Source organism: Tenrec ecaudatus, chromosome 1, assembly GCF_050624435.1.
Source record: "Tenrec ecaudatus isolate mTenEca1 chromosome 1, mTenEca1.hap1, whole genome shotgun sequence".
Lineage (NCBI taxonomy): Eukaryota > Metazoa > Chordata > Mammalia > Afrosoricida > Tenrecidae > Tenrec > Tenrec ecaudatus.
This window is the reverse complement of record NC_134530.1, coordinates 165,171,164-165,198,267: the sequence shown is the minus strand read 5'-3', so window position 1 is coordinate 165,198,267 and position 27,104 is coordinate 165,171,164. Positions and strand designations below refer to the sequence as shown.

General features: G+C 57.1%; 3 protein-coding genes across 13 annotated transcripts; all 3 read left to right on the top strand.

Annotated features, from left to right (window-relative positions):
- The first annotated feature begins 2,957 nt into the window (after positions 1-2,957).
- On the top strand, positions 2,958-12,698 carry CLK2 (CDC like kinase 2). 6 transcript variants are annotated; one of them, XM_075562712.1, is made up of 13 exons: positions 2,958-3,116; positions 4,871-5,040; positions 6,021-6,246; positions 6,877-6,961; positions 7,312-7,378; positions 7,539-7,655; positions 8,802-8,968; positions 9,693-9,787; positions 10,426-10,555; positions 10,663-10,745; positions 10,895-10,974; positions 11,162-11,252; positions 11,785-12,698. In XM_075562712.1, the coding sequence occupies exons 2-13, from the start codon at positions 4,871-4,873 to the stop codon at positions 11,968-11,970; spliced, it is 1,497 nt and encodes a 498-aa protein (XP_075418827.1). In that variant the 5' UTR covers positions 2,958-3,116; the 3' UTR covers positions 11,971-12,698. The 6 variants fall into 6 exon arrangements, with proteins under 6 accessions (XP_075418827.1, XP_075418825.1, XP_075418824.1 ...); XM_075562710.1 differs by having other exon boundaries at positions 6,874-6,961; XM_075562709.1 differs by having other exon boundaries at positions 6,018-6,246.
- Positions 12,699-12,793: 95 nt separating this feature from the next.
- SCAMP3 (secretory carrier membrane protein 3) lies at positions 12,794-16,834 on the top strand. 2 transcript variants are annotated; one of them, XM_075562729.1, is made up of 9 exons: positions 12,794-12,999; positions 13,334-13,411; positions 13,941-14,063; positions 14,149-14,278; positions 14,830-14,958; positions 15,189-15,345; positions 15,457-15,558; positions 16,077-16,194; positions 16,448-16,834. In XM_075562729.1, exons 1-9 carry the CDS (start codon positions 12,934-12,936, stop codon positions 16,574-16,576), a joined length of 1,032 nt encoding a protein of 343 aa, XP_075418844.1. In that variant the 5' UTR covers positions 12,794-12,933; the 3' UTR covers positions 16,577-16,834. The 2 variants fall into 2 exon arrangements, with proteins under 2 accessions (XP_075418844.1, XP_075418835.1); XM_075562720.1 differs by having other exon boundaries at positions 12,796-12,999; positions 16,423-16,834.
- Positions 16,835-17,314: 480 nt separating this feature from the next.
- On the top strand, positions 17,315-23,025 carry ENTREP3 (endosomal transmembrane epsin interactor 3). Of its 5 annotated transcripts, none has more exons than XM_075562705.1 (12): positions 17,315-18,140; positions 18,330-18,386; positions 18,525-18,635; positions 18,729-18,848; positions 18,980-19,087; positions 19,634-19,806; positions 19,933-20,032; positions 20,367-20,436; positions 20,666-21,220; positions 21,760-21,828; positions 21,930-22,183; positions 22,271-23,025. In XM_075562705.1, exons 1-12 carry the CDS (start codon positions 17,916-17,918, stop codon positions 22,442-22,444), a joined length of 2,016 nt encoding a protein of 671 aa, XP_075418820.1. In that variant the 5' UTR covers positions 17,315-17,915; the 3' UTR covers positions 22,445-23,025. The 5 variants fall into 5 exon arrangements, with proteins under 5 accessions (XP_075418820.1, XP_075418818.1, XP_075418815.1 ...); XM_075562703.1 differs by having other exon boundaries at positions 19,631-19,806; XM_075562700.1 differs by having other exon boundaries at positions 18,525-18,848.
- The last annotated feature ends 4,079 nt before the right edge of the window (positions 23,026-27,104 follow it).

Here is a 27,104-nt window from a genome sequence, read left to right as displayed (position 1 = left end):
AGGACGGTGTAATATATGAAAATAATAATTTATAATTTATCAAGGGGTCACAAGGGTGGGGGAGGGGGAGAGGAGGGGAGGAGCTGACACCAAGGGCCCAGTAGAAAGTAAGTGTCTAGAAAATAACAATGGCAACATATGTATAAATGTGCTTGATACAATTGATGTATGGATTGTTACATAAACTGTAAACTCAATAAAATGTGTGTTTTTTTTAATGTGCATTAGCTTGTGAAGTTAGGAGAACCATAATCCTGTGCCCGGCATGCTGCTGGACCAATAGTGGGCATTCTGTTAATGCTTGTTGAGTGACAAGTCTGGAAAAGAAGGCGTCCAGAGATGAGGACATAAATGCTCCAATCTTGCTCCCAATGCTTTTTATGACACTTCCTCTCCCAGGTCTCCACTGAGCTGCCTCTGCTGAGCTGACATTGTCCTAATCTGACTGTCCACTATCTTAGAGCAACATTTATGCTCTCTAAGGGGGAGCCTTTGGTTATTCTTTTTTATCCTTTTCAACTTTCCTTTCTGATCATTTTTCTATTCTTTCTGTACGGTCTCCTCAGCCTCCATCCATCTTTCCCTCTTCTACTTGATCATATTTCCCAGTTCAGTCAATTCACACGGGCTCACAATGTCCTTAGGACAGAGCAGAAGTGCTCCAGTGGGTTCCCCAGGCTGTCCAGCTTTAGAGGCAGACTACCACATCGTTTTCCCGAGGAGCAGCTCGTGACCTGGTTCCAAGCCCCCTACCTTTTCGCTTGGCAGCCAAGGGCTTCAGACTTTTCACCCACCAGGACACCTCAGTCAGTTTCTACTTTTCACATATTCTGCTCAAAGCACGTCCGCTATGAGATTGGCTTCAAAAGCCTTGGTGGGGAAACCGAATACGTTTTAATTCCACTTCCTACCAACCTTTTGAAGATGCAGCCTCACCTCCCTTGTAGAGCTCACAAGTGATGTCCCCTAAAGGATATCAGAGTCTCCGTCCCTCCACTTCTGAGCCCTGTCCTCCCTGGTCATGTTGTTGCACCTGCTCTAAGAGGTCCAGGGGCTCGTGGCCTTGACAACCAAGCCATGGTCTCAGGGAAGAAAGCAGAGTTTGTTTAGAAAGGAAAGGCAAGCCCCTGAGGCAGCAGGTGGGTGGGGACTCCAGTGAGTTGCTGCTCAGTCCACAGTGTCTGCTGTTGGGTGCCATCGAGTCAGCTCCGACCCATCCCCATGGTGACCCAGTGTACAAGGAAACACTGCATGGCAGTGCTGTGCCACCCTCGCCATTGTTCCTACGCCTGCTCTTATTTCTCAGGTCCAGTAATAAACTTGGTCGCGCTCTTCCCTCCGCTGGGTCTTGCCTGGGCATAGATAGGGAGGTAAGCATCTGATTTCCCCAAAAAGAGTCTTGGGTTTGCTGACCTTGGGGTTTAGAATCAAGTTTAGGGATCGGATGCCTAGAGGCTTTAGATCACGGGTGCTCAATACGTTGATCTCGATCTACTACTCAATCAAAAATGTAGTGTGGGTAGATCGCATGGCATTAAGAAAATAGATGTAAACCTATCATCAGTCCTGTCACTTAATTGATATACAGCGCAGCCAATCAGACGTAAGTGTCAAATGCATGCAGTAAAACTGACAAGCTAAGTTATGGCCAATTTTTAAGACCTAGGATTTTTTTCTCTTTAGCATAAGAAAGGGTATTAAAATGAGTGGGGGCGCTGGACCAATAAGAAGACAAAATCATATCACTTTCATACAGAATGGGGGATTTTGACACTACAAGCCGACATTCAGCTGAAGTCCAGAGCACAGGAACAGTTCTGGAACTTACTCGCAGAGGGTAAGTATCCAAACATGAGAAAATGTGCTACCTCCTTGACGGCATCATTCGGCTCTGCTTACTTAGGTGAGTCAGGCTTTTCCCACATCAAGATCAAGTCCAAGTACCCTTCCACCACGACCGATGATGATTTGGAAGTATGCTTGAGGCTGGCTGTCAGCAGCTACTGTCCGGACTGTGCATCCCTGGCTCGTTCCATTCAGTGCAAGTCATCAGAGTACTCAGGGAATGACAAATATAATGTACATAGTGAATTGTGTTGTGTTGTGTTGTGCAATACGGACTTATTCGGTTATGCAAGGTACATAAACATACATTGTACACACAAAGGATTCTCAATGCATTTATGAATAAATGTAATAAATAAAAATAAATGTTTTGCATTTTTGTAGATGGTAGATCATCTTGATTTGATAATTTTCTAAGTAGCTCGCATGCTGAAAAGGGGTGAGCACCCCTGTTTTAGATTGTCCCAGGCTGCTGGGATCACCTTCCAGACACATGCCCTCCCAAGGCTTCCGGCTGCCAGCCTCTTTCCGTCGCTCCACCTGTGGGCTCTGTCTCCTCTCTGTCCATGTCCCTCAGTACCACATGTGCATTTTGTTGCTCAGGACAAAAGATCAAAGCCCTTCTTTTTGAGGGCCGTGTGGGTAACCTGTCTTAGGGACAGAGACTTCACCGCCAAGCCTCACGAGAGTCAGGTTTGCGGAGTGGCGACCCCCTTTCTTGGACATCTGCAGACCTAACTACGGAACGCGGCGTGGCGACTGGAGAAGGTGAAGGGCTGACGGCCAGAGGCGCACTCGAGCAGCCTGGCAGGTACCCAAGCGCGTCTCCCGGGGCCTTCCCCGCCCCCAGCACCTCTCCGCAGGCTACGTGTGCACGCGGCGGCGCGCGCGCGGTCCTGGGGGCGGGACTCAAGGGTCGCTGGGAAGCGACGCAGGACGTGCGTGCGTATGTGTGTACGTGTGTACGTGCTCGCTCACGGCGGCGGCGGCGGCGGCGGCGGCGGAGCGGAGAGGCCTGAGCCGGACGGAGCTGGGATCGGGCCCCGGGCGGGGGCGTTGCGAGCGGCGCCCGGCGGATCTTGGGGGCGGGAGCGGAGCCGGGGCGGGCGGGACTGGAGTGGAGCCTGGGAACGGGGCGGGAGGTCCTAGGTCCCGGGTTGGGCGGGTGGAGCCGCACTTCGTCGCCGCGGGGGTGCCGGGACTCCGGCCGCAGTGCCGCCGCCATCACGGACTTCCTGTGGGACAAGCGCACGGGCCTCGCCGCCAGAACGGTGAGCGCGCGGGCTGGTGGGCCGCGGGGCCGTGCAGAAAGATGGCGAGCGCGGGGGCGCGCCCTGCGCGGCTAGCGAGGACCGGATCAGACGGGGGGCACGGCACGGGGCGAAGATGGGGAGAGGGGAGGAGGGTTGAGACCTGCAGAGGTGGGGAGTTGGGGCGTGAGGTGGGAGCAGGTCGGTTCCCCGATACAGTCAGTAAAGCCTGCAGGGAACTTGGGAGGGGCCGGAGTAGTGGGGACGATGGAGTAGAGCTAGAAGTTCGAGAGATGAGAATAGCGAACTCGGACGGAGCTAAGAGGGCCCAGCAATTCCGACAACATGGATTGGCACTTGGAGGATAGCGCTTGCTAATGGATTTGTTGAATGAGAAAGGGGAAAACATACAGAAAGCCCTAGGTGGGAGATGGCTCTGGAGAAAAGGCTTGTGGGCTACTTTGGTGGCAGGATGTTGTAGGTGGCCCGGTGGCACTTAGGCTCAGTGTTTTCCTCCAGCCCTGGTAGGACAGGAATGAGTCAAGTGCAGCCCTCTGCAGTTTGAGAAGTTGGGAAGAAGTGGCTCAGAATGCAAGTCCTGTTGGCGCCGTTAGGAGTTTCCACGTCTTCCCACCAGTCCCGTAACCCCCATACCACACACACACACAAACACACACACACACACACACACACACACGACTGTCCTTGGACCCTCCCATTTCCTTCTGCCCTCCTTCTTCCTTCACCTGGAATGGGACTGGTAGTTTCTCTGATGTTTCCTGAAGGAAAAAAGGGATTGAAGACCGGGCCATTCCATCCCCCAGTAACTTACAAGCTGCCAGCTCTTAGCCTAGTGTGCTGACATTAATTAAAAACGAGTTGTTCTCGACTCTTTTGCTCAAGAGGCAGGGCCACATAGGAAGTGGACTATAGTCTGGGGCCTGCTATCTATTAAAACCTCTCAAGGGACTTGGTCCAGAGAGGTCAAAGGGCCAGGCCCAGATTGCTGGACTTTGCCCTACACCTGATATATTCCTGTTATCATGGATTCCTCACTCAGGACATTCACGGTCCATTTGTGGAGGTGGCCTATGTAAGGACTAAGTGTTATCTTCTGAGACGTGCACCTCAGTGTGGCACTGATCGAGCTTGGGGCTCAGCCACATGTGACACATCCGTAATGGAACCATGACCCAGGCTTGAGGGTCTTCTTGGAGCCTGGTTTGGGGAAAAGCAAGGTCAAGCAATGGGTCCCAGAACCACATATACCAAGCCCACTGCCAGGGACCTGGATCTGACCCATAGCAACACTAAAAGGACAGCAGAGGGCTGCTCCTTCATGTTTCTGAGACCGGAAATAGTTTTCCAGAGCAGTTGGCTTCATCTTCCTCCCGCTGAGCTGCCAGTAGGTTTGAACCATCCACCTTGGGGTTAGCAGCCCAAATGCTTGACCCATAATGCCATCAGGGCTCCTTCGAGGAATTACTAGGGCAGGGATAACTTCCTACATCAGCAGTTCTCAACCTGGGGGCCGAGAACCCTTTGGGGGTCGAATGACCCTTTCACAGGGGTCGCCCTATTCATAATAGTTGCAAAATCACAGTGATGAAGTAGCAACGAAAATGATTTTAGGGTTGGGGTCACCACACCATGAGGACTGGATGAAAGGGTCGCGGCATGAGGAAGGTTGAGAACCACTGACTTAGGGGTCCTTGGAGGGAGCCTCTGGGAACTCAAACCTTCCCTCACGATTTCTTTTTTTCTTTCTCGCCCAGATGCCACATCCCCGAAGATACCACTCCTCAGAGCGAGGCAGCCGGGGGAGTTACCATGAACACTATCGCAGCCGGAAGCATAAACGACGAAGAAGCCGCTCCTGGTCTAGTAGCAGTGACCGGACAAGGCGGCGGCGGCGAGAAGACAGCTACCATGTCCGTTCTCGGAGGTGAGATGGCAGGAGGTGAACTCAACCTCGGGTCCCTTGCTGTTGATGACGCTGGCTGCATGCTGAGGGCACTGTGCTCAGCTGATGCGTGAAGATGATGTTCGGGGTGGGTAATGAGAAAGGCCATTTACGCCGAAGTGTTACCTGGGAGTCTGTGGCCCCTAGACACTCTTCAGGCCTGGAACTGATCCCAGTCCAGAGAGTACCTTTCAGCCAAACTGTATGGTGGGAAAAGGAGCACCAGGGAGGAGCGGGCCCCTGGGACAAGCCAGCAGCAGGGGTTGGAGGGGGCAGGTGGGATGGGGAGGTGGGTGGGAAGGAGGAACACAGGGAGGAAGAGGGAAGAGTGTGGCACGCTGCCGGATGGCAACCGATGCCAAACGGAATGGGGAAAGCGAGTGGACTGGGAAAGGAGTGTGCTCCGTAAACTGTCCCTGACACCACAACCACACGCTCCTCGAGGAAGGTTCTCACAGGGAAGTGCGTGTGCGTGCTTATGGACAGGTGGAGGCGGCGCCAACCAGTCTCTGTCATTGGGGAACTTCCCAGAGAAAGTGACACCTGAGCGCCTCTGGGGGACAAGTGGAACTGAGGCCGGGGCTGGAGGACAACGCACGGGAAGGCATGGGGGTCTGAGATAGGCTCTAAAGGGCAAGGCATTTAGGTGGTTCGAATCCTCCTAGTAGCACACGGGCATGGCGTGGAGCAAAGCTGAGTTTCAACCAGAGAGGGCTTGGGAAAGAAGTGGCCTTGTGCTCGTTCTCGTGTCTCACTGAAGGACAGGAGGAGCCCCCCTTTTCTGAGGTCTTGGTGACACACAGATTCGGGTGTCCACCTTTGTTTAGTCACCCCCTCTGGTCTTGATCCTCATAGCTGAACGAGTGTCGGGGACACTTTTTCTCGAAAGGAGGACGATCTCATCACACGATGGGGCCTAATGGCCATGCATAACAAGCATTCTCTTTGTGACCCAATAGCAGCTATGACGACCGTTCGTCAGACCGAAGAGCGTATGACCGGAGGTACTGTGGCAGCTACAGGCGCAATGACTACAGCCGGGACCGGGGCGAGGCCTACTACGACACAGACTACCGACACTCCTGCGAGTACCAGCGGGAGGACAGCAGCTACCGCAGCCAGCGCAGCAGCCGCAGGAAGCACAGGCGGCGGAGGCGACGCAGCCGGACCTTCAGCCACTCGTCTTCGGTGAGTGCCTGCTTTACCTTTCTGCCCTCTCCGCTCAGGCCCTCTCGGAGCCTGGTAAGTGATCCGAGTTCTCACTCCCAGCTGAGCCCTGGGGGATGCACGTGGAGGTGGGCACCGGCCCTGCCGGCATGCTCGGCAGGCGAGTGGCTTTGATGTGTGGGCACAGATGGTCTGTGCCCACTGCCCTCCCTGCATGCTGGGCTTTGTACTGTGTCCCGGAGGAGCTCCTCCAGCCCAAAGGCCTCCACTCTTGGGGACCTTGGGGGCCTTTCTACCCCAGCCCTGGACTTTGGGGGCCCCTTGCCAGGCAGGCTTGGGTGGGGACTAGGGCCGTCTGTTCTTGAAAGGGCATTGGGTAGAGCATGGGGCTGTGGGTGACACCAGCAACGACACCACTTCTTTGCTCCGCCCATGCCTCTCCCTGTCCCTGATGTGGGTTTGGGGACCTGGGATCGTGCGCCGCTCTCTCTCTCTCGCCCCATCCGCCTTACTGCATCTGACGTGTTCCCTTCCACTGTCCCCCATCATCGTCTGTCCCCCTGGCTGGGCGTCTGTGACCTGTGACCCCTCCACCACCCACCCCGCCTCCCTCCGGCCCCTGCTCCGAACCCCCCCGCCCCCCGACAGCAGCACAGCAGCCGGAGAGCCAAGAGTGTAGAGGACGACGCTGAGGGCCACCTCATCTACCACGTCGGGGACTGGCTACAAGAGCGATGTACAAGCCAAATCGTAACAATCCTATAGCCTGTAATGGTCCCATAGCCATCCTAACGTCCCCAGCCAACCCAAGTCCTGGCCTCTTTCGCCTTCTCAGTGGTGTTGTTATCTGGGTGGTTTGAGTTGCTGTTGAGACTTGGCCTCTGCTGTCCACTCCCCACTCTCATGGCCCCTGGGTTAAAGGTGGTGGGGCTCACCCAGGGGTTTGCTGCCCCTGTGACCATCTGTATCTGTTCCCCTTCCTTCATCTCCACCCCAGGTTGCTGTGCTCTGTTTTGCTTCCAATTCAGCTCATCCCCCGCCTTCTCTCCCTCCCTCCCTCTCCCCAACCCTGCTCTGTCATTGCAGACGAAATCATAAGCACCTTAGGAGAAGGCACCTTCGGCAGAGTTGTACAGTGTGTGGACCATCGCAGGTAACTACCAGCCCCTCCTGGCCCCAAGCCGACTCTAGGTGTCAGGAGGAGGGGCTGTCCAGCAGCTCCATTTAGAGGGAGGGTGTGAGCTGACAGGAGAGTCTGTCCCATCAGGGGTGTTCTAGAGAACCCAGCAAAAGCCTCTCCTGCCAACCCCCAGGGGCGGGGCACGAGTGGCCCTGAAGATCATTAAGAACGTGGAGAAGTACAAGGAGGCAGCTCGCCTTGAAATCAATGTGCTGGAGAAAATCAATGAGAAGGATCCTGACAACTCGAAGTAAGCAGCTCAAGAGAATAAGGGGAGTCAGAGAGCCCCAGCTGCCCCAGGAGAGACCCCCAAGCCTGAGCAGGCCGGCAAGGAAGTCCTAGACCAGGCTTCCTCAAACGACGGCTGCAGGCCACATGCGGCCCACTGAGGACATTTATGTGGCCCGCTGGGTGTTTTTGCCCTGTTTTGTACTTCAAAATAAGATATGTGCAGTGTGCATAGGAATTTGTTCAAACTATAGTCCGGCCCTCCAATGGGTCTGAGGGACAGTGAACTGGCCCCGTGTTTAAAAGATTTGAGGACCCTTGTCCTAGACCTTGTCATCCCACTGCTGTTTGCTCATCCCTCGCCAGTAGTGCACCATCAGGGCCTGAGACGTCTCTAACCCTTCCCCTGGTCTCCAGGGCAATCCCGACCCTGCATGTCAACAGCTCCCTGCCATCTGGGCGATGCCACTTCATAGCAACCCTACAGGACAGGCTAGAACTACCCCTGTGAATTCTGAGGCTGTAACTTTCTGGTTTTTTTTTTTAAGACTGTAACTCTTTACTGGAGCAGAAAACCCTGTCTTTCTCCTGCAGAATGGCTGGTGGTTTCGAACTGCTGACTCTGGTTAGCAGCCTAACAAGCGACCACTCTGCTGCAAGGGCTCCTGGGTGTGACTCGTTTGATTTTAAATGAATACATTTTTGTCCCTGGCGTATTCAGCTGAGGCTACAGACATTGACGTGGTAGTAGTTCTGCTCCCGCCTGAGTGTGGGACAGAAGATTACAAGTCAAGAAGGGGGGGAATTGGTCTCAGCCTGGCCCTGGTGGTAGCCGATGAGCGGAAACCTCAAGAACGGGGCTAGAGGCTCACGGCTGGCATTGACAGTTCCACAGCCAGGGTGCACACTGGCCGCAGAGTGCCACTCAACAGCTCTTAAGCTAATCAAGTGGGTTTTTTAGTTACTGTTACTTTGATGTTGCCTGACTTTTTACAATGTAACAGAGTGCTTTACAGCCTGCCGTGTTAGCTCTGTTCATGAGTCAGGCCATCGCTTCCCTGTGGTGAACGGTGTAACCAGCACTGCTGTAGGGAGACTCCCCAGCTGTGTGGTCCTTTGTACCAAGGGGTGGTGGGCTTTATCCTCCTTCCCCCGTCTCTATTCCCAGCCTCTGTGTCCAGATGTTTGACTGGTTTGACTACCACGGCCACATGTGTATCTCCTTTGAACTCCTGGGCCTTAGCACCTTCGATTTCCTCAAGGACAACAACTACCTGCCCTACCCCATCCACCAAGTGCGACACATGGCCTTCCAGCTGTGCCAGGCCGTCAAGTGTGAGTGGGATAGGCCGAGGTGGACTCTGGGGCAGCCCCTCCCTCCACTGGACCTCTGCCATCTCGGTGCACTGGTGAAGTCCCTCGACAGTCAACTCTCGATTATCTGCAGTTCATTAATTCATGGTCACCCTGACATCACCTTTTCTGGCTCAACTTCTTGACTGATGTCCCCAATGAACCCAGCAGGAGCTTGAAGAGAGAACCTTTGAAAGCGAAGCCCGTAATGTCCTCATTTTCCCCTTCCTTGGCAAAGTGTTGTCAGGCAGGAAACAAAGACACAACCCTCCACTGAGGCTGGAGGTTGGCCTGTTTCAGCAGTGAGGTGCTCTCTGGTTCCCAGCAGAGCACATGGGGTCGGGGCAGAGTTGAGCCCGGGGACTGGTTACAGAATGCAGACTAGCACACAGTTCCTCTGGATGCTTCACAACAATGCAGGCCCATAGGCGTGAGCTTACCGACTGTACAGGTGCCCAAGTCAATGCCAGAATAGGACCCTCAGCCCACTCGGTGTCTTAGACCCGTGGGAATAGCCTGGGTCTCAGTAAGAGTAGGGCTGCTCAGACCAGGCATTGAACCTGGCTCTCAGGCTGCGCAGAGAGTAGCCCCAGGCCTGTTGGACCTGTCCCCTCGCCAGGTGACCAGGGCTGGGCCCACATGGCAGGTGCTAGTTAGCATCCCCTGGCCCCCTGGGCCGACCCTGACCGGGCTTTCTCCCCTGCAGTCCTGCATGATAACAAGCTGACACACACGGACCTCAAACCTGAAAACATCCTGTTCGTGAACTCGGACTACGAGCTCACCTATAACCTGGAGAAGGTAAGTGGATAGGGGCTGCCCGGGCCAGTGGGGGCTGGCAGCTGTGCCGTTAGCCCTGTCCGTTCTCGTTTTCACTTCTCTCCCCCTCATTTCCGCCCTGACTGGCTCTGGTGAGCAAAAGCAGTGTGCCAGAGAGGCCAAGTACAGCCGAGTCCTAGAGCGGGCTGAAAGCAATGGGAGAGGGCTGGAGCTGGTAGGAAGAGGACCCGGGGGTGTGTGTGGGGATGGGGGAGGTGGTCAGTTAATTTCCCAACACTGAGCTTTCTTGGTTTCGACCCCCTTCTCTCAGGCATACATTTCTGTAAGGTAGCAAGCAGCTGTCCTTGACCAACTGAAGATGCGGGGAGTGGAGGGCTCAGAAAGCGGCTTCCCTCGATTCCTCTGTGACCATGTTTTTAGAAAAAGTGTACGCTGACCACTTGGTGTGGTTTTCAGGTCCATACAGACCGGCCACTGCACTGCTCCGCAGTAGTCCTTTCTTCCGTGCGGTCAGCCCGGGTAGTGAGGGGGCACGGCTCAACTTGGCAAGGGGACCTTCGGGGGCAGGCAGAAAGCCACATTGGCTGTCCGGACTCAGGAGCACTTTAGAGAACGGTGGGGGTGTTGGTCTGAGACGACGCGTCCCCCTCTGCTTCTAGAAGCGGGACGAGCGCAGCGTGAAGAGCACGGCCGTGCGGGTGGTAGACTTCGGCAGTGCCACCTTTGACCACGAGCACCACAGCACCATCGTCTCCACTCGCCACTACCGCGCACCAGAGGTCATCCTTGGTAAGGGAGGGCAAGGCTGCCCAAGTGCATGAGGAGATGTGGTGTGGGGATGGGGGGCCCACTGACCTCATACCACCTTTTCCTCTGTCCCTCTCCCTCCCTCCCAGAGTTGGGCTGGTCGCAGCCTTGTGATGTGTGGAGCATAGGCTGTATCATCTTCGAGTACTACGTCGGCTTCACTCTCTTCCAGGTCAGTGGGGGTGTCTCATAGGGTCGGTCGGCCCTTGCTCTTTTCCCAACTGCTTTCTAGTCTGCTGAGCACCTCCGTGCTGTTGGCGCCCTCACGCCCGTCTCGCATTTCCTGCCTTCTCATCCTCTGTGCTGGTCTCTGTTCCCCAGACTCATGACAACAGAGAACATCTGGCCATGATGGAGAGGATCTTGGGTCCTATCCCTTCCCGGATGATCCGGAAGACCAGGTGAACCTTGAGTGGGAGGGATGTGACCTTTCCCCTTTTCTCTCTACAGAATTGGTCTGTTTCACATCATTTTCTTTTTTTCTTTGATGCCTCCCCTCTCCCCCAGCTACTCTCAGATGGGGGAATAAAAGAATTATCTCATAACAAGAGGAACCTCCTGGTTCCTCAACCTCCCCTTCCCCTCTAGGAAGCAGAAGTATTTTTACCGGGGACGACTGGACTGGGAGGAAAACACATCAGCTGGGCGCTATGTGCGCGAAAACTGCCAACCACTGCAGGTGAGCAGCACGCCCACCACCCAGAGGTCACTTCCTGCTTGGGGGGTGTGCCCCGTGCAGAGGGTTAGGAAAGGAAGCCATCTCTGGTCAACAGAGGAGAGCTGAGGGCAGTGATTTTTGTGGAGGGGAAGGAGGCAGCCACGTCTGTCTTGAGCCAAGCAGAGCTCAAAGTAATGCCCTCTGCATTAGAAGACTAAACTTCTTGGGAAGAGCTCACCCCTTAATGAGGAGCTAGAAGACCCGTGAAGCTGACAAGGATATCCAAGTGGAGCTCTCAAGAGTCTGTAGGCGTACCTGTGTTAGTAATACGGCAGCTTGAGCTTATGCCCGAAGCACTGCTCATGCTACACGGTCACGGTCAGGCAGCACTCCAGCTGGTTCCCAGCAGAGGCTTGGCTCTCCAAGATTGAAAGTGAGAGCCCAAACAACAAAGAAAAAAAAATACAAAAAAAAAAAAAAAAAGTGAGAGCCTGGAAGAAGGTAGGGTTTCTTAGACACTCTGCCTCACCTCTCTCCCGCCCTCCACCACCAGCGGTATCTGACCTCAGAGGCAGAGGACCACCACCAGCTCTTCGATCTGATTGAAAGCATGCTAGAATATGAACCTGCCAAGCGGCTAACCTTGGGGGAAGCCCTTCAACACCCTTTCTTCACCCGGCTTCGGGCCGAGCCACCCAGCGCCAAGTTGTGGGACTCCAGTCGGGATATCAGTCGGTGACGATCAGGCCCTGGGCCCCCCTGCGTCTTTTAGAGCAGGGGGTGTCCAGTCCAGGACACTGGTGCTTTTTTATACATGAGTGGAACCGGAGCCCACTCCTTCCTCCTGGCTCCCTACACATCTGTGAATATGTGGAATAGTGTAAATATGACAGAACTTGTACCTATGAATTCAGGCTCTGCCTTGTACATAATGCCATTCTACCCCACACTCTCCCGCCCTCACCCGCTCCTTCTCCTGGAGTTGGCTGGGGGCAGAATGAGGTAACCAGGTGGCATCTACCCTGTGTTTTATAAGGAATTTTGTACAGTCTTTGTGAAATAAAATGGCGTGCTCCATCTGACCCCACCCTGGAGTTTGAGGCTTGGGGCTGATGGGGTTGGAGGGCTGAGAAGACTGGCAACCTCTCGGAGTTGGGTGTGAAAGTCACCTTACCCTCCCGAGGCCCCTACAGTGGTCACCAGCTGCCGGAGATGGTGGTGGGTGGGCTAGCACCCGTGGGGTTAGGAGGATGCCTGCCATCAAGAGTAGTGACAGTTGGGAAAAGTCTCCTACTATTTAACCATTAGGCTGCCCCTAGGACCCAGGTGAAAGTCTGGCAGAACCAGGCTCAGGGGGGGTATGCCAGGATCTTTCAGAATTCTCCCATCGTCCACCTCGGGGTGGTCGCCGAGGCCACGCGACGTCAGAAGCTTGCTGGGAAGTGTAGTTCTAAGTAGGGGGCAGTCACGTGGAGGAGGCGGTACTTCGCCTGGGACCCGGTCTGTGGTGTCACGTGGGATACTTCCGTCTTTCCGCAGGCGCAAGCGTAGTCAGCTGCTGCAGCGGGGATCCTTGTGATCCTTCCGGTCTGGGCGGCCAATCGGTGCACAGGAAGCAGGGAGGCCGGAGAGGAGGCCCCGAGAACCACTGCCGCGGCAGGGGCGTGGAGGGCTGGGGGCGGCCGGGCCCGCGCTTGCAGACATGGCTCAGAGCAGGGACGGCGGGAACCCGTTCGCCGAGCCCAGCGAGCTCGATAATCCCTTCCAGGTGAATTGCGCCGACCTCCGTGGGGCAGTTGGGTCAAAACTCCCCGGGTTCTGGAGGGTCAGGCAAACTTGTTTTGCATTAATGGCACTTGATCCCGCGAGGGCCACCACGTGCGGGTGAGGGAGTCTCCAGACTCGTGAACACCTTAGGGGGCGGGCCCAGCTCGTGCAAAGTGAACACTGCGGGGTGAAGGGCGTGGGGCTAGGGTTTGGACAACTGTGTGGCGCTTAGAATGCAGTTCTTGGAGCCACAAGCATGTGAGAGCATTCCCTGGGAATTTCCCCTCACGAGGCACCAGGTGCCAGCTGAGTGAGCCCCAGAACTCTGCCCTCAGGACCCAGCTGTGATCCAGCACCGGCCCAGCCCGCAGTATGCCACGCTTGATGTCTACAACCCTTTTGAGACCCGGGAGGTGAGTTTCCGAGGAGGCAAGGAAGGAGAGGGGTGTGTCCGTAAATCCCCTTCCAACTGCCAGTGAGAAAGGCTGGCATTGTGCTCTGGACCCCTGAGAGAGGCTGTGTGCCACGATTTGGCCATTGTTCCAGAGCCGCCAACAAATCAGGGTTGAGCCCATCCTGGGAGGAGGTGGAATCTGGCCCAGTCTGTCTGGGAAGACCTCCACCCACACTGTGGTTAGGGGTACCTTTCACATGCTCTGAGGATGGAGGAGGGCTGTTTGTTAGTAGTCGAGAAGGGTAAAGACTGGGGGGGGGGTGGCATTCAGGGTTGACATTGTCCTGAGGACCTTGAAGCCTTGCTGAGGAATTGGAGGTTGGGGCATGGGGCTGCTATCAGTCACCGGCGACTTCTCCAGCATGTACCCCTTGCCAGAAAGAACTCACTCTGACTGCTGGGCGAGGGGCTGCTGGCTTGGCTAGTGAGTTCATGGCCTCTCGGCATTCAGGTAGATGGTAGCTTCTGGTCTTTTTCGAACCCAACAGCCATCAGCAGCCTATGAGCCTTCTGCCCCTGCCCCGTTGCCTCCACCCTCAGCACCCCCTTCACAGCCTTCGAGAAAGCTCAGTCCCACAGAACCTAAGAACTACGGCTCTTACAACACTCAGGTATAGAGGGACCCTGGGCGGACCTGGGGAGAGGGCCCCTCCTGAGACTAGACTCACGGCCCCCTCCCGCTGCGTGTCCGGCCAGGCCTCTGCTGCCGCAGCCGCAGCCACCGCCGAGCTGCTTAAGAAGCAGGAGGAGCTCAACCGCAAGGCCGAGGAGCTGGACCGGAGGGAGCGGGAGCTGCAGCATGCTGCCGCCTTGGGGGGCTCAGCGAGTAAGTGAGCCTGCGGTCAGGGACATCCACTGAAACGCGCCAGGAGGCGGGCTGGCTATTTGGAAACATGAACTTCAGAGCCTGGCCTCTGGAGCCAGACTGCCGAGTTTGAATTTTGATTGTCCCTTATTAACCACAGTATCTAAAGTGAAATCAACATGTATACCTGTTAGGCTTTAGATTTAGAGACTATTGTGAAGGTTAAACAAGGCCACATATGCAAAGGACTTCAAGAATACCTCCCCCCCCAAAAAAAAAAACAAGCATTGTCCTCAAGCAACTGAAAGCAGTCCTATCAGGCCAGGTAGGGCTGGCTGCTCTGTAGAGTTCCCGGGGGGGGGGGGGGGTGCCTGTCCTGAAGCCCGGCCTCTGCTTCTCCAGAATGAGTGGCAATGTGAGCCTTTACATGTTCACACATCATTGCTTTTATTACATACACGCACACACACAGCCTCTGACTGCCTTGGATCCTGAATTAGAAGTTGATGAGGGAGCCCAGGAGGAGCGAGCCCCTGTCTGACTTCTGAAGTTCTGCTCCCTGTGTCTTACAGCTCGGCAGAACAATTGGCCCCCACTGCCATCCTTCTGCCCAGTGCAGCCCTGCTTCTTCCAGGACATCTCCATGGAGATCCCTCAGGAGTTTCAGAAGACGGTTTCCACCATGTACTACCTCTGGATGTGTGAGTGTGGGGACGCATGCCCCTGGTGCCCCAGCATAGTCTCAGTCCCTTAAATGCGATCACCTGTGACTTAGATTGGCTTGTCCTGTGTTCCCCGTTGGTTTGAAGATGCCAAGAAGGCAGAGCTGCCCTCCTTGCCTTTCTCTGGGGAGGGTCGGATGGGTGTGTCTGGGAAGCAGTCCTGCGCCATCCACAGGCCCCATCACCCCGCCCTCCCATTGGCCCCTCAGGCAGCACCGTAGCTCTGCTTCTGAACTTCCTCGCCTGCCTGGCCAGTTTCTGTGTGGAGACCAGTGGCTCGGACTTTGGGCTTTCCATCATCTGGGTCCTCCTCTTCACTCCTTGTTCCTTTGTCTGCTGGTACCGCCCAATGTACAAGGCTTTCCGGTAAGGGGGGCCGGGACCAGTTGGGGTGACCGGGCCAGGGACCTGGGATGGGCTTTGCCCCACTCTGCCAACGCTGATTCTTCCACCAACCCTATTCTTTTGTCCCTGCAGGAGCGACAGTTCATTCAACTTCTTCATTTTCTTCTTCATCTTCTTCGTCCAGGATGTGCTCTTTGTGCTCCAGGCCATTGGCATTCGGGGTTGGGGCTTCAGGTCTGTGAGGCTGCCATCCCCCTCCACCGCCCTCCCCACACGCCTTTTGACCCAGCATGCAGAGCATTGGAGTAGTTGCTCAGAATCAGGAAGACTGCTCTTCAACCTTGGGACATTCTTGTTTAATGGGAGAAACAGGTCATAGCTCCAGGGTTGAGAGCCCAGCCAGCCGTCCCAAGGCATGGATGGAGGAGAGACAGCCTAGAAGTGGTCAACCCTCTGACCCTTGAGGGCTTCCTGGAGGAGGGGAGGGGCAGTCCTGCAGACTAGGGGGGCCCTGAAGATCCTGGGGAGCTAGTTCCTAATGGTCTGGAAGCTTGGGAACAAGCTGCAAGGAGAGAAGATGTCTTGGGGTGTTCATGTGTGGAGTGCTGCCAGATTGACAGGTGGATTCTGCCTGGCGGTGACTGCTGGGGGGAGATGGGGCCCGTGTGGGGCAGTCGTGGAGAATCTGGAAGGACAGAAACCCAGCTAGGCGTGGCCCCGCTTCACTGCCCCTGGCCTTCCCCTACTTGCAGCGGCTGGCTCTCGGCTCTGGTGGTGCTAAAGATCAACAAGGCTGTGGCTGTGCTCATGCTGCTGGTTGCCCTGCTCTTCACCGCCATCGCCGTGCTGGGGATCGTGATGCTAAAGCGGGTGAGCTCATGGTCCCTGGGGGTTGGGGAACAGAAAAGGGCCAGGCTGATGGGTGAATTCCCAGATAATGGACCTCTGGAGGCCGGGCGTGTGGGGGGGGTGGGGAGGTTCTCTGTGGATGAGTGTTGAGCCCAGAAGAAGCTAGTAGAGCAGGCTGGTGGTTGGGTGGTGGCCATCTTGGGTGGGTGGCCAACCTGCTGTCACATCTCTGCCCTCCGCTCGCTGCAGATCCACTCCCTGTATCGCCGCACAGGTGCCAGCTTTCAGAAGGCCCAGCAAGAGTTCGCGGCAGGTGTCTTTTCCAACCCCGCGGTCCGGACAGCAGCTGCCAACGCAGCCGCTGGCGCTGCAGAAAATGCCTTCCGGGCCCCATGATCCCTGACTGGGATCCCTGGCCCTGCCACTTGGGGGAGCTAACATAGCACCCATCCTTGGGGTGTCTGGGACTTGGAGAGGCATCACTGCTTGTCAATCCCCACCAGAGCCTCAGCCCCAGGGAGTCAATCCCATTGCTGGCTCCCAATCCCCCATCAGGCCACACCGCTGCCCCTCCCACACCACCACGACTGACCCAAGCTTCCTTCTGCTGTGCCAAGGCTGTTGCTTCGGTTATTTAAATAAAAAGGAAGTGGAACTGGAATTAAGACCCTGTTGGATGACTGTATTGGGAATTGGGGCCCATAGGAAGGAGAGAACGCAGAGGGGGCCGGAGTAGAAGTGGCATATGAACGCCTGAAAAGTCAGGCCCAGGCCTGAGGGACAGCGGGCTGGCCCTAGGGGAGGAAGGGAAGCCTTAAGGTGGGTGTAGAGCCACTGCCAAGCCTGCCGCCCACCCTTAAAGACCTGGGAAGACCCTCTACCTCTGCCTCTGTTGGAAAGGCCTTGAGCCCTAGGGCCTGCGACGCTGGGTGGGGCTCAAGTGGGTGTGGCGAAAAGGGGGTGGAGCCTGGAGCCCGGGGGAGCGCGGGTAATCCAGAGCTGAAGGAGCCCCTATTACTGGTAGATAAAGCAGGTTTGCCCCGCCTCTGCCCTTCCCCTTGTACGGGGATCTCCACCCCAGACTACAACTCCCGGGGTGCACCGCAGGTCCTTGTAGCCACGCCCTCCCCCCTCTCCTAGCCCCATCCCCCGCCTTCAGCCCGGGACCTGCAGCAGCTTGAGCTAGGTGGGGAGGGGAGCCGGACGGGCGGATGGGGAGCGGGGCGGCATCGGCGCAGCACCGTGGCCTCTCCCCACCAGGCGGCCCGGATCCCACTAGACACCCCAGGCGAGGCACACCGGCCGCACCTAGAGTCACCCTTCTCTGACCCCTCCCCTCTTCTCCAGAGTCCTTCGCCATCCTTCTAGCCTTTCTCCTCCCCACCCTTCCCGGGCTCCCTACCACCGCCCCACCCCTCACTCCCAGTCCGCCCCTTCTCGCGCCCCTCCTCTCTAGGGAGATGCGATGAACTGGTGCCCCCGTGTCCTCACCGCCACCCTGGGCACGGTGCCCGCCCGGTGCCCGTGGTGGGGAGGGAGCACCCCGAGGCCCCTCCGTGACGCCCCTCCCTTGGGGTCCCCCGCAGCTGGCGTCCCGGGGCCATGTCCCAGGGGACCCAGCCAGGGGGTGGGCTCTAGAGCGAGGCGGGTGGAGAGGAGGAAGGACGGGGCCTTGGGCGCCTCTGAGATGCTCCCAAGCGCCAGGGCGGGCCGAGCGAGGCACAAGCAGCCGGGCGGTCGGCATGATGACCTCCCCTAGTGACTCCAGCCGCTCGCTGACCAGCCGGCCCAGCACCCGGGGCCTTACCCACCTCCGCCTCCACCGACCCTGGCTGCAGGCCCTGCTCACGCTGGGGCTGGCCCAGGTGCTTCTGGGCATCTTGGTGGTCACCTTCAGCATGGTGGCCTCCTCCGTTACCACCACCGAGAGCATCAAGAGGTCCTGCCCATCTTGGGCTGGGTTCTCGGTGAGTTGGGTGCACAGTTGGGTGGGGGATGCACTTAAGTCCCCAACCCTCCACACCGGCTCCAAGTCCACTCCTGGACTCTCCTCCCTCTCCTGGTCCCCTCCCTCCTTACAAGGCTGGGTGCACCCTGGTGAGGGGTTCACTCAGGTGCTTCCCTGCCATTCTGAGCCTGTGACCCTCTATCCCCAGCTGGCGTTCTCCGGAGTGGTTGGCATCGTGTCTTGGAAGCGGCCATTTACTCTAGTGGTAGGTGCCTAGGGTCCCGGGTCCATTAATGCCCTGAAGGAACGGGCTGCCGCTCCAGTTGGTGAAGGCGGTGGTCTGGTGGTAGTGGTGGTGGAGGTGCTGTGGGGTCCCCGCCCTCAGACTGTGCCCTCTTCCCAGATCTCCTTCTTCTCCCTGCTCTCCGTGCTCTGTGTCATGCTCAGCATGGCTGGCTCGGTGCTCTCCTGTAAGAATGCCCAGCTGGCCCGAGACTTCCGAGACTGCTCTATGGTGAGCTTTAAGGAGAGATTGCTAGGAAGAGCGGGTGGGTCGGAGGCGGCAAGCCGGACCCCTGGCTCCGTCCTGACCCTGGCTCCCGATCAGGAAGGCAAGGTCTGTGTGTGCTGCCCCTCTGTTCCACTCCCCCGGCCCTGTCCAGATTCGGGGCAGGAACTGAAAGTTGCCCTGAACTCCACCTGTGATGAAGCTCGAGGGGCCCTCAAGGTGAGCATGCATCCCAACCCCCCCCCCAACTTTCAGCCTCCCCAGTCACAGCCCTTAGCCCTGTGCCCCTGGGTCCAAGGGCTCCACCTCTCCCCTCTGCTCACCCTGCTCCTTTCTCTTCCCTCCTCAAGAACTTGCTCTTTAGTGTCTGTGGGCTGACCGTCTGTGCCGCTGTACTCTGTGCCCTCTCCGCTATCGTCTGCTGTATCCAAATCTTCTCCCTGGACCTGGTGCACACGGTGAGGGGGGGTGGGGTGTAGAGCCAAGGACTGCCTCAGGGAGAAGCATCTGCTTGGGCCAGAGGGGGCTGGTGGCTGCAGCACGGGTCTCTGAGCTGCCCTGGCATGCCTGCTGGAGGGAGGGATGTCTAGGGGGCCCAGGGCATGGTGAAGAGGGGGACGGCAGAGAGTGAGTGAAGCAGGTGACGCCCGTCTGAGCGCAGGGTCTTTAGAGAGTAAGGATGAGCCAGGTCTAGAAGATCCTAGAGAAGGGAGGCGGGGAGGGGGCAATGATGGACGCTTCATAGGGATGAATCCCGTGAGAACAGGTGAGATTCCGGATGGGGCAGAGCCCCCGGGAGGAGTTTCTGAATGGGAGAGGCCAGAGCTCGAGGCCCATGTGGAGGCTGGGTTAGAGGAAGACCTAGTTCTGGGCGAGAGAGGGGACAGTGTGGGGCAGCTTCTTGGTGGTGATGGGGTTCAGGAGTCATAAAGAAGGGAGAGGTAAGGGAGAGCTGGTCATATCCCCGGAAGTCACCTTTTGCTGACCGGCTTGCCCTCCAGCAGCTGGCCCCCGACCGCTCCATCTCAGGTGCCCTGGGGCCGCTGGGCTGTGCTTCCTCACCGCCGGCCCCTCTTCTACACACCATGCTGGACTTGGAGGAATTTGTACCGCCCGTGCCCCCACCACCCTACTATCCCCCCGAGTACACCTGCAGCTCAGAAACAGATGCCCAGAGGTGAGGCCCGGCAGGCCCTGCTGGGGAAGCCTCCGGAGGGGCTGGGGCTGGAGTGGGGGCTGCCGCGGAGGGTTCTGGTGGAGTCGGGGTTGGATCCAGGCATTGACACTCCCCCTCATCCGTCAGCATCACCTACAATGGCTCCATGGACAGTCCTGTGCCCTTGTACCCGACCGATTGCCCTCCTTCTTATGAGGCTGTCATGGGCCTCCGAGGAGACAGCCAGGTGAGAGCAGGGCTGGGCAGCCGGGTGGAGCCTGGAAGGCTGAGTAGGTTGCAGGCCCTGGACGTAGGTCACAGTAGACTCACGGTCTTTATTGCACCAACTCGCTGCTGTCGACACTGATCTTCCTTGGAGCCCGTTGGGGGGCAGGTCAGGGTTGTAGGAGCTGTCATTTCTATTTTGGGCACGTGGAGACTGAAGCCCAAATCAGGAAGGTGCCATGTACAAAGTGGGCTGCAGTCTCGGGTGCCGACGCCTGGGGCTGGAGCATGTCCCTGGGTGGGGCTGGACCATGTCCCTGGGTGGGGCTGGACCCCAGACGCTGTGTCTTCCTCAGGCCACCCTCTTTGACCCTCAGCTGCACGATGGCCCCTGCATCTGTGAGCGCGTGGCTTCCATTGTCGATGGTGAGTCCAGCAACAGTGACCGTGACAGTGGAGGGCTGCCTGGGAGGGTGTAGCTGGGTTGGGGGGGAGGGGAAGGGGGACGCAGGCTGAGTTTGGTGGTTTAGAGAGGGCCCTGGTCTAGGCTGTAGCTTCTTGGAACCCCAGATTTATCATTCACCCCTGAGCCAAAGCGCAGGCTGAGAGGCAGGCCTGGGTCCCAGGGCTACCCAGAGCCTCCTGCCACCCACAGTGTCCATGGACAGCGGGTCTCTGGTGCTGTCCGCCATCGGTGACCTCCCGGGGGGCTCCAGCCCGTCTGAGGATTCATGCCTGCTGGAACTACAGGGCTCTGTGCGCTCCGTCGACTATGTGCTCTTCCGCTCCATCCAGCGCAGCCGCGCGGGCTACTGCCTCAGCCTGGACTGTGGCCTTCGGGGCCCCTTTGAGGAGGACAGCCCCTTGCCCCGGCGGCCTCCTCGGGCTGCCCGCTCCTACTCTTGCTCTGCCCCCGAGGCTCCCCCACCCCCACTGGGTCCCCCCACAGCTGCTCGAAGCTGCCACCGGCTGGAGGGCTGGCCGCCCTGGGTGGGACCCTGCTTCCCCGAGCTGAGGCGCCGGGTCCCCCGGGGAGGCAGCCGGCCAGCAGCAGCAGCCGCCCCCTCCCGAGCCCCCGCTCGACGCTTTAGCGATAGCTCAGGTTCCCTCACCCCCCCGGGGCACCGGCCTCCTCATCCGGCTCCCCCCACACCACTACTGCTGCCTCGGTCCCACAGCGACCCTGGCATCACCACCTCCAGCGACACTGGTGAGCCTGCCCCACTCCCCCAGTAGGAAGAAGGGGGGGTGCCCCCTGGTGCTTGGGACACCGGGCCCCAAGGAGGGTTCAGTCCTGTCGCCGCCCTCCTGAGGGGCCCAGTATGCATAACTTAGTAGCTAAAAAAGGAGGGTTTGTGTTTTAGAACTGGGAATTCCACAGCCCCCAGCTTGGGCAAGTAGTCATGGAATCTCTCTCACCAAGTCTCATTTTCTCACCTGTAAGAGAAAGATAAGACTAATCCTGCCTGCCCCACAGCCCGATTGTGTCACTGAGAGAAGAGCTAAGGGAAGTGACAGGGCTTCCCACTGGTGTGTGATGGCGCTGACCGCCAGGATCTAGGGGGGTCATTATAGCAGTTTGGTCATGGTGGGCGGGGCAGAGATGATGTCCCCTGGGCTGAGGCTATGGGGTTAAGCTAAGCGCCTGGACAGGAGTTCTCAGAGGGTGATGGGCAAGCAAGTCCACAGAGCACCCTCCCCACCCCCTCAGACCCTGTTTCTCTCCTCCCCCCCCGCCCTACACTGCAGCTGGCTTCAGGGACCTTTATACCAAAGTGCTTGAGGAAGAAGCTGCTTCCGTTTCCTCTGCAGATACAGGTCAGGCATGTGGCTGGTGGTGCCGAGGTGGGAGGTGCAGGATCCCACCCAGCCCTCTCTATCCCCCACGGTCCACCCACTGACACGCTCCACTCCTGCAGGGCTCTGCTCCGAGGCCTGCCTCTTCCGCCTAGCCCACTGCCCTTCCCCTAAGCTGCTCCGCGCCCGCTCAGCCGAGAAGCGGCGCCCTGTGCCCACCTTCCAGAAGGTTCCCCTACCATCAGGCCCTGCACCTGCCCACTCCCTAGGGGACCTGAAGGGCAGCTGGCCAGGCCGGGGCCTGGTCACTCGCTTCCTCCAGATGTCTAGGAAGGCCCCAGACCCCAATGGGATTGGAACCCGTGGACACAAGCAGGTAAGAGTCTGGGGAGCCAAGGCAGGAGGCAAAGCTAGAATGCCTGGTTGAGCCAAATGGACCCGCCTTGTCCTATTCTGCCTCCAGGTACCCCGGACCCCGTGGGGCCGGCCGGGCCGAGAGAGTCTGCACCTTCGCAGCTGTGGGGATCTGAGCTCAGGCTCCTCCCTGAGGCGCCTCCTGTCGGCGCGGCGGCTGGAGCGCAGTGCCCGCCCGCACAGCCTCAGCCTCAATGCTGGCAGCCGGGAGACGGGGCTCTGACTGGCTGCTTGGCAGACTGAACAGGGCCAGGAGATGACTGTTGGGGCCACAGGCCCCAGCTGGTTGGGGTCAGCAGCCCAACCCCCACCCTCTTGCTCTAGCTGTTACACACAAAATACCTGCTGAATCCCCCAAATTTGTCCCTCTGCCCCTCCTATCTCTCCGGGTGGGGGGCTCCTGCCGCTTGCCTCTGCCCACTCCAGCCTGGGAGCGCTTCTGTCCTGTGCTGCATGGATATTCCGGCTGGGGTCTGGGGAGGTGGCCCTGCTTACAGCCCTGGAGCAGGAAAGCCAGCAAACTCCTGGACCCTTAGCATGAGAGTAGCCTTCTGACTCGACAGGGGCACGAGGGCCAAGACGGAGACAGGTCCCGGCGGTCAGGTGCAGGGCATTGGGTGCCTGTGCCACGGGGTGGTGAGGCATGCAGAGTCAGCACAATGCGATGGGCCTCCCAGTGCTGCCACCCCTGGCTGCATGACCTTGGGCCAGTTATTTAACCTCAATTGCCTGATCATAAAACACTGTACGGGAGTAAAGCTCCTAACCTAAGGAAGCCTTCAATAAATGTCAGTGTCCGCCTCTCTCCGGAGTCTTCCTTTACCAGCAGGGACGTTTGCTTCGCGTCACCTTTAAGATGCTCCCGAGACACTGGCTGTTCCTTCTTAGCGCCACTGGGTCTCTGTTCCTTTCCCCGGTAACATGTCTTCTCTCTTGCCCTCTACTACTGGACCACCCATCCTCATCACCTGCTCCCAGCGGGCTCATGCCCTCCCTCCCCTCAGCCCTGCTCTTGGCAAGGTCCCTTGGCCAGTCACAGTTCTCACACCCAGTGTGTGTCTCACTTGAGCTCCAAGTGGCATCTTTATTGAAAATTCCCCTCATCTTTGAAGATGTCACCTGCTCCTCATTTTCCTCCTAGTCCCCACTCTCTGGTCTTCCTGTGCCAGCTCTGACCCCCCTGCTGGGCCTTCTAATGCTGGAGGGCCCCAGGGCTCTCTCCTCAGGCCTCTCTTTCACCTCTCCATTCGATGCTGGCTCAGCAGGCTTCTTATATTTAAATACTATCTGTACAACTCCACCCTTGCCCTTGCCCTGGGCATCTCTGCTTGTGTGCTAATGGGCATCTGAGACTCAACTGAGTGCCCAGCGTCTGCATCATTCCTCTTGTAGCGCTCCTATCTCAGTGACCGCCACTACCACCTGGCTGTACAAGCCCAAGCCTTAGGAATTACCCACTTTTCTCCTCCTCTCCTCTGACACGTTCAACCATTAGCAAGTACGTCCTGAACTCTTACACGCCTGCCTCATCGTCTACTTCTCGGCCACTGCATTCTCCACAGTTGCCACATTGATCTGTTCTTTCCGCTCTCCTCCGTCGTCCATCCCCCAGCTCACCAGAGTAGTGACTAACTCATGCCACAGCCAGCGAAGCTCTGCCTCCCACGTGTTCAGCGCAATCCCCAAACTCCTTTGTAGGCTCAGGGCAGCCTGACTCGCTCACTCCACCACGGCCCGCAGGGCCTGACAGTTGCTTTCCTGTAGTCATTTGGGTCTCAGCTCTTCACTCGCCTCTTCCCTGAGCGCCTCCTGTCATTCTAGCTCATCTCCTTGGGAGCATTTGGCTCTTTCTGAGCCTATCTCCCTTGTTGATTTGTCTCACCCCATTACAGACAAACGCTGGTGGTCAGGGGCTTATCTGCTGCGTTGGGTTTGCTGGTAGGCATCATGGAGCCTTGATTCCTTGTGCGAGAGAGTAGACTTGGGGTTTAGGAAGCCGTCCTCTTTATCAGAGCAGATAATAGGTCTTTCTCCTCGAGAGCCTCTAACCTTTGTGTTTAGCAACCAGGCCCTGCTTTGAATCTGTGGTCTAAGGTGCAGTAGCGTTGGTTCATTCAGACCCACAGCAGCCTCCTTCACACCGGAACCAAAGGCTGCCAGGTCCTGCACCATCCTCACAATCATTAGGTGGGAGGCCCCTGCCACAGCCCGCATCACTCCAGCTCCTTGGGGGCCTTCCTCTTTTAGGCTACCCTCCACTTTACCAAGCATGAGCCCTTTTCCAGGGACTGGCCTCTCCTGAGAATGTGTTCAAGTACGGGAGGTTGCCTCCAAAGCAGATCCGTTCTTTTGGCAGCCCGGGTCTTTTCCATACTCTGGGCCTCACCTGGAGCAGGTAGGTCCTCAACAAGCACTTCACAGGTTACCAGAGTAGCAGCGAGGGGCATTGGAAGTGGTTTGGTGCCTCCAGGGTGCCTAGGGGGGAGGCGGGGCCCGGGGACAGCCCGGCATGGTACCCTCAAGGGAGGAAAGGGTGGCGGGAGGGGCACTGCCCAGAGATGGCGTCAGGCTGCAAGCTTCTTGAATAATTCACTTCCTAACAATCCAGCAGCCGGCTCGGCTTAGGGAGGGGTGGGGTGGGGCCAGGGCAACAAAATGCGGGAGGAGGGAGTGGAGATTGGGGTTCCACTGGGATCATTTCTGAGCACTGAATGTTCCCTATCCTGAGGCTCCCTAAGGAGGAAGCTCGGGAAGCCTGCTCAGCTCCAGGCGGCAGGACTCCAGGAGGGAATTCATGCACCCACCCCCGCAGCCCCACCTCCTTCCTTATTAGGGATATGGTAATGGATGGACAGCAAGGCGCGTGCGTGGTTCTCTGAGTAGGCTCCCGCACCGTGTGCTCGTGCACACACACGCGCTCTTGCTCACGCTCCATCTAGCCTGGGGGTGCAGCCGACACCTGACCCGAGACCCGGGAGGTCCGAGGCTGTGCCCCGCGGGGCGAGTGCGGAGCGCTGCCCTCGGATGGGTTTGCCCTGAGAAGGGGCTGGAGCACGCCCCCCCTCTTCCCCGCCCCCCGCCCCCCATCACCGTCCTTGCGGTTGTTCGATGTAGAGGAGGTCGCATGTGACCGATAAGGAAGAGTGTGCAGTCTTCCAGGGGAGCGAGAAGGCTGCACAATTCGAGCATTTTCAGTGTGACGACTGAAAATCCGCGATGAGGGGAGGGCGGGGCAAGAGGGGCTTCCGCGCCGACACACCAGCATCGCTGCCGAGCTGGGTGCCTGAACTGACATTAAGCCAGAGCTGGGCAATGCATGCGCTGGGAGGACCGCGTGGACACGCTGGTCCCTAGGGTTTTTCTGGGAAGCTGACTTTCCGTCTTTTCCCCGCAGAGCAGCGTGATGGGCCTGTCTTTTCTTTCTTTTGTTAACGTCTTATTATGAATTAGGTGAAGGTTTGCAGAGTGCACTCTCGTACACGTTTCAACTCACCCTTAGCAATCCCTCAATGTGCCACTTGCCCCTGGCTTCCTGTTTCCATCCCTCCTGGTGCTTCAGGGAACGCTGCCTTTTTGAACTAAGTCATTGCTTTCTAAAAAGAGGTGTCAGGGCTTGAGTTCAATTCCAGGTGTGAAGGGTGATTGAAACCACAGGCTCCTCCTAGCTCCCACCAGTCTATCTGAGCAGGAGGCCTGGTCTCTTTTATGATATGGGGTTTTGTTCCACATTTTTCTCCCACTCTTCCTAGGGCCTTCTAATGTAGTCCATTTCAGAGCAGGAGTAGCCAAGCACTAGCTCTTCTGTTCTCAGGGTGGTAGAGGCTGATGTTTTTATGATGTGTGTATGTAACCTTCACTATTTTTATTTTTTATTAATAAATCATTTTATTGGGGGCTCTTATAGCTCGTCCAACAATCCATACATCAATTGTATCCAACACATTTGTACATATGTTGCCATCATCATTTTCAAAACATTTTCTTTCTCCTTGAGCCCTTGGTAAGGCTGCATTATTAAAACTAATGTGCAGTCAAGGGTCCGGCCCCAATCCCAACTACCTGGAAAACTGCCCCTCCCCCCAGAAGAATTCACTTCAGAGGCCGGCACTGAAGAGGCAGGTCAGGGAGAGGGACATGTCTGATCAGAGCACATGGGAACAAATGAAGGGGGAGGAAGAGAGAGAGGAACACATCCTGGCCCACCAAGCCTTCAGGATAATATTCCCACTCAGAGCAGCCAATGCACAGAGAAGACCATATGGCCGGCCCCGCTATGAGACACAACATCCCTCACTGACCCATAGCCCTAGGGGAGACAACACTGGAGACACAGTGTGGGAATTGCACCCAATCTGATCCCACCACACCGAGGCAAAACACTGGGGGTATGCAACTGAACAGCAAGGGGAACAGAGCAACAAAGTCCCCAGGGAATACCAAAACCAGACTTTGGGGCCAAGGCTTGGCACCCCATCAGACTCGACCAGAAAACACTCCTAAAGGCCAACAAACAGTCCTTGACCTAATTACAAGCTTTTCTTTTTTATTGTTGTTGTATGTGTTTTTTTCATTGGCTTTTTGTTGTTGTTTTCTTTTGTTGCTTGCTTTTGCTCTGTCTTGTTTCTGTGCATGTTATTATCTCCGCAGGCCTGTCTAAATAAGATTGGCTGGATGAACAATCTGGAGAAGAAAACAAAAGGGCAACAAAGGGACTGACAGTTCTGGGGGAACATGGGAGGGGAGAGGGAAGGGGAAAGGAAATGGAGTTAACAAATCCAGGGATCAGGGAACAAGTGATCCAGATCAGTGGTGAGGAGGGTGTAGGAGGCCTGGTAGGGTGTGATCAAGGGTAATGTAACCAAGAGGAATTACTGTAACCCAAA

Bases quoted from the DNA above. Each gene is read 5' to 3' on its own strand.
- CLK2 (XM_075562707.1), top strand. From the start codon at position 4,871: ATGCCACATCCCCGAAGATACCACTCCTCAGAGCGAGGCAGCCGGGGG. The intron at 7,656-8,801 runs GTAAGCAGCTCA...CTCTATTCCCAG, and splicing joins AAGGATCCTGACAACTCGAA to CCTCTGTGTCCAGATGTTTG. The intron at 11,253-11,784 runs GTGAGCAGCACG...CTCCACCACCAG, and splicing joins AAAACTGCCAACCACTGCAG to CGGTATCTGACCTCAGAGGC.
- SCAMP3 (XM_075562720.1), top strand. From the start codon at position 12,934: ATGGCTCAGAGCAGGGACGGCGGGAACCCGTTCGCCGAGCCCAGCGAG. The intron at 13,000-13,333 runs GTGAATTGCGCC...CTCTGCCCTCAG, and splicing joins AGCTCGATAATCCCTTCCAG to GACCCAGCTGTGATCCAGCA. The intron at 14,959-15,188 runs GTGAGTGTGGGG...TTGGCCCCTCAG, and splicing joins CATGTACTACCTCTGGATGT to GCAGCACCGTAGCTCTGCTT.
- ENTREP3 (XM_075562697.1), top strand. From the start codon at position 17,916: ATGATGACCTCCCCTAGTGACTCCAGCCGCTCGCTGACCAGCCGGCCC. The intron at 20,437-20,665 runs GTGAGTCCAGCA...TGCCACCCACAG, and splicing joins CGTGGCTTCCATTGTCGATG to TGTCCATGGACAGCGGGTCT. The intron at 22,184-22,270 runs GTAAGAGTCTGG...TTCTGCCTCCAG, and splicing joins GAACCCGTGGACACAAGCAG to GTACCCCGGACCCCGTGGGG.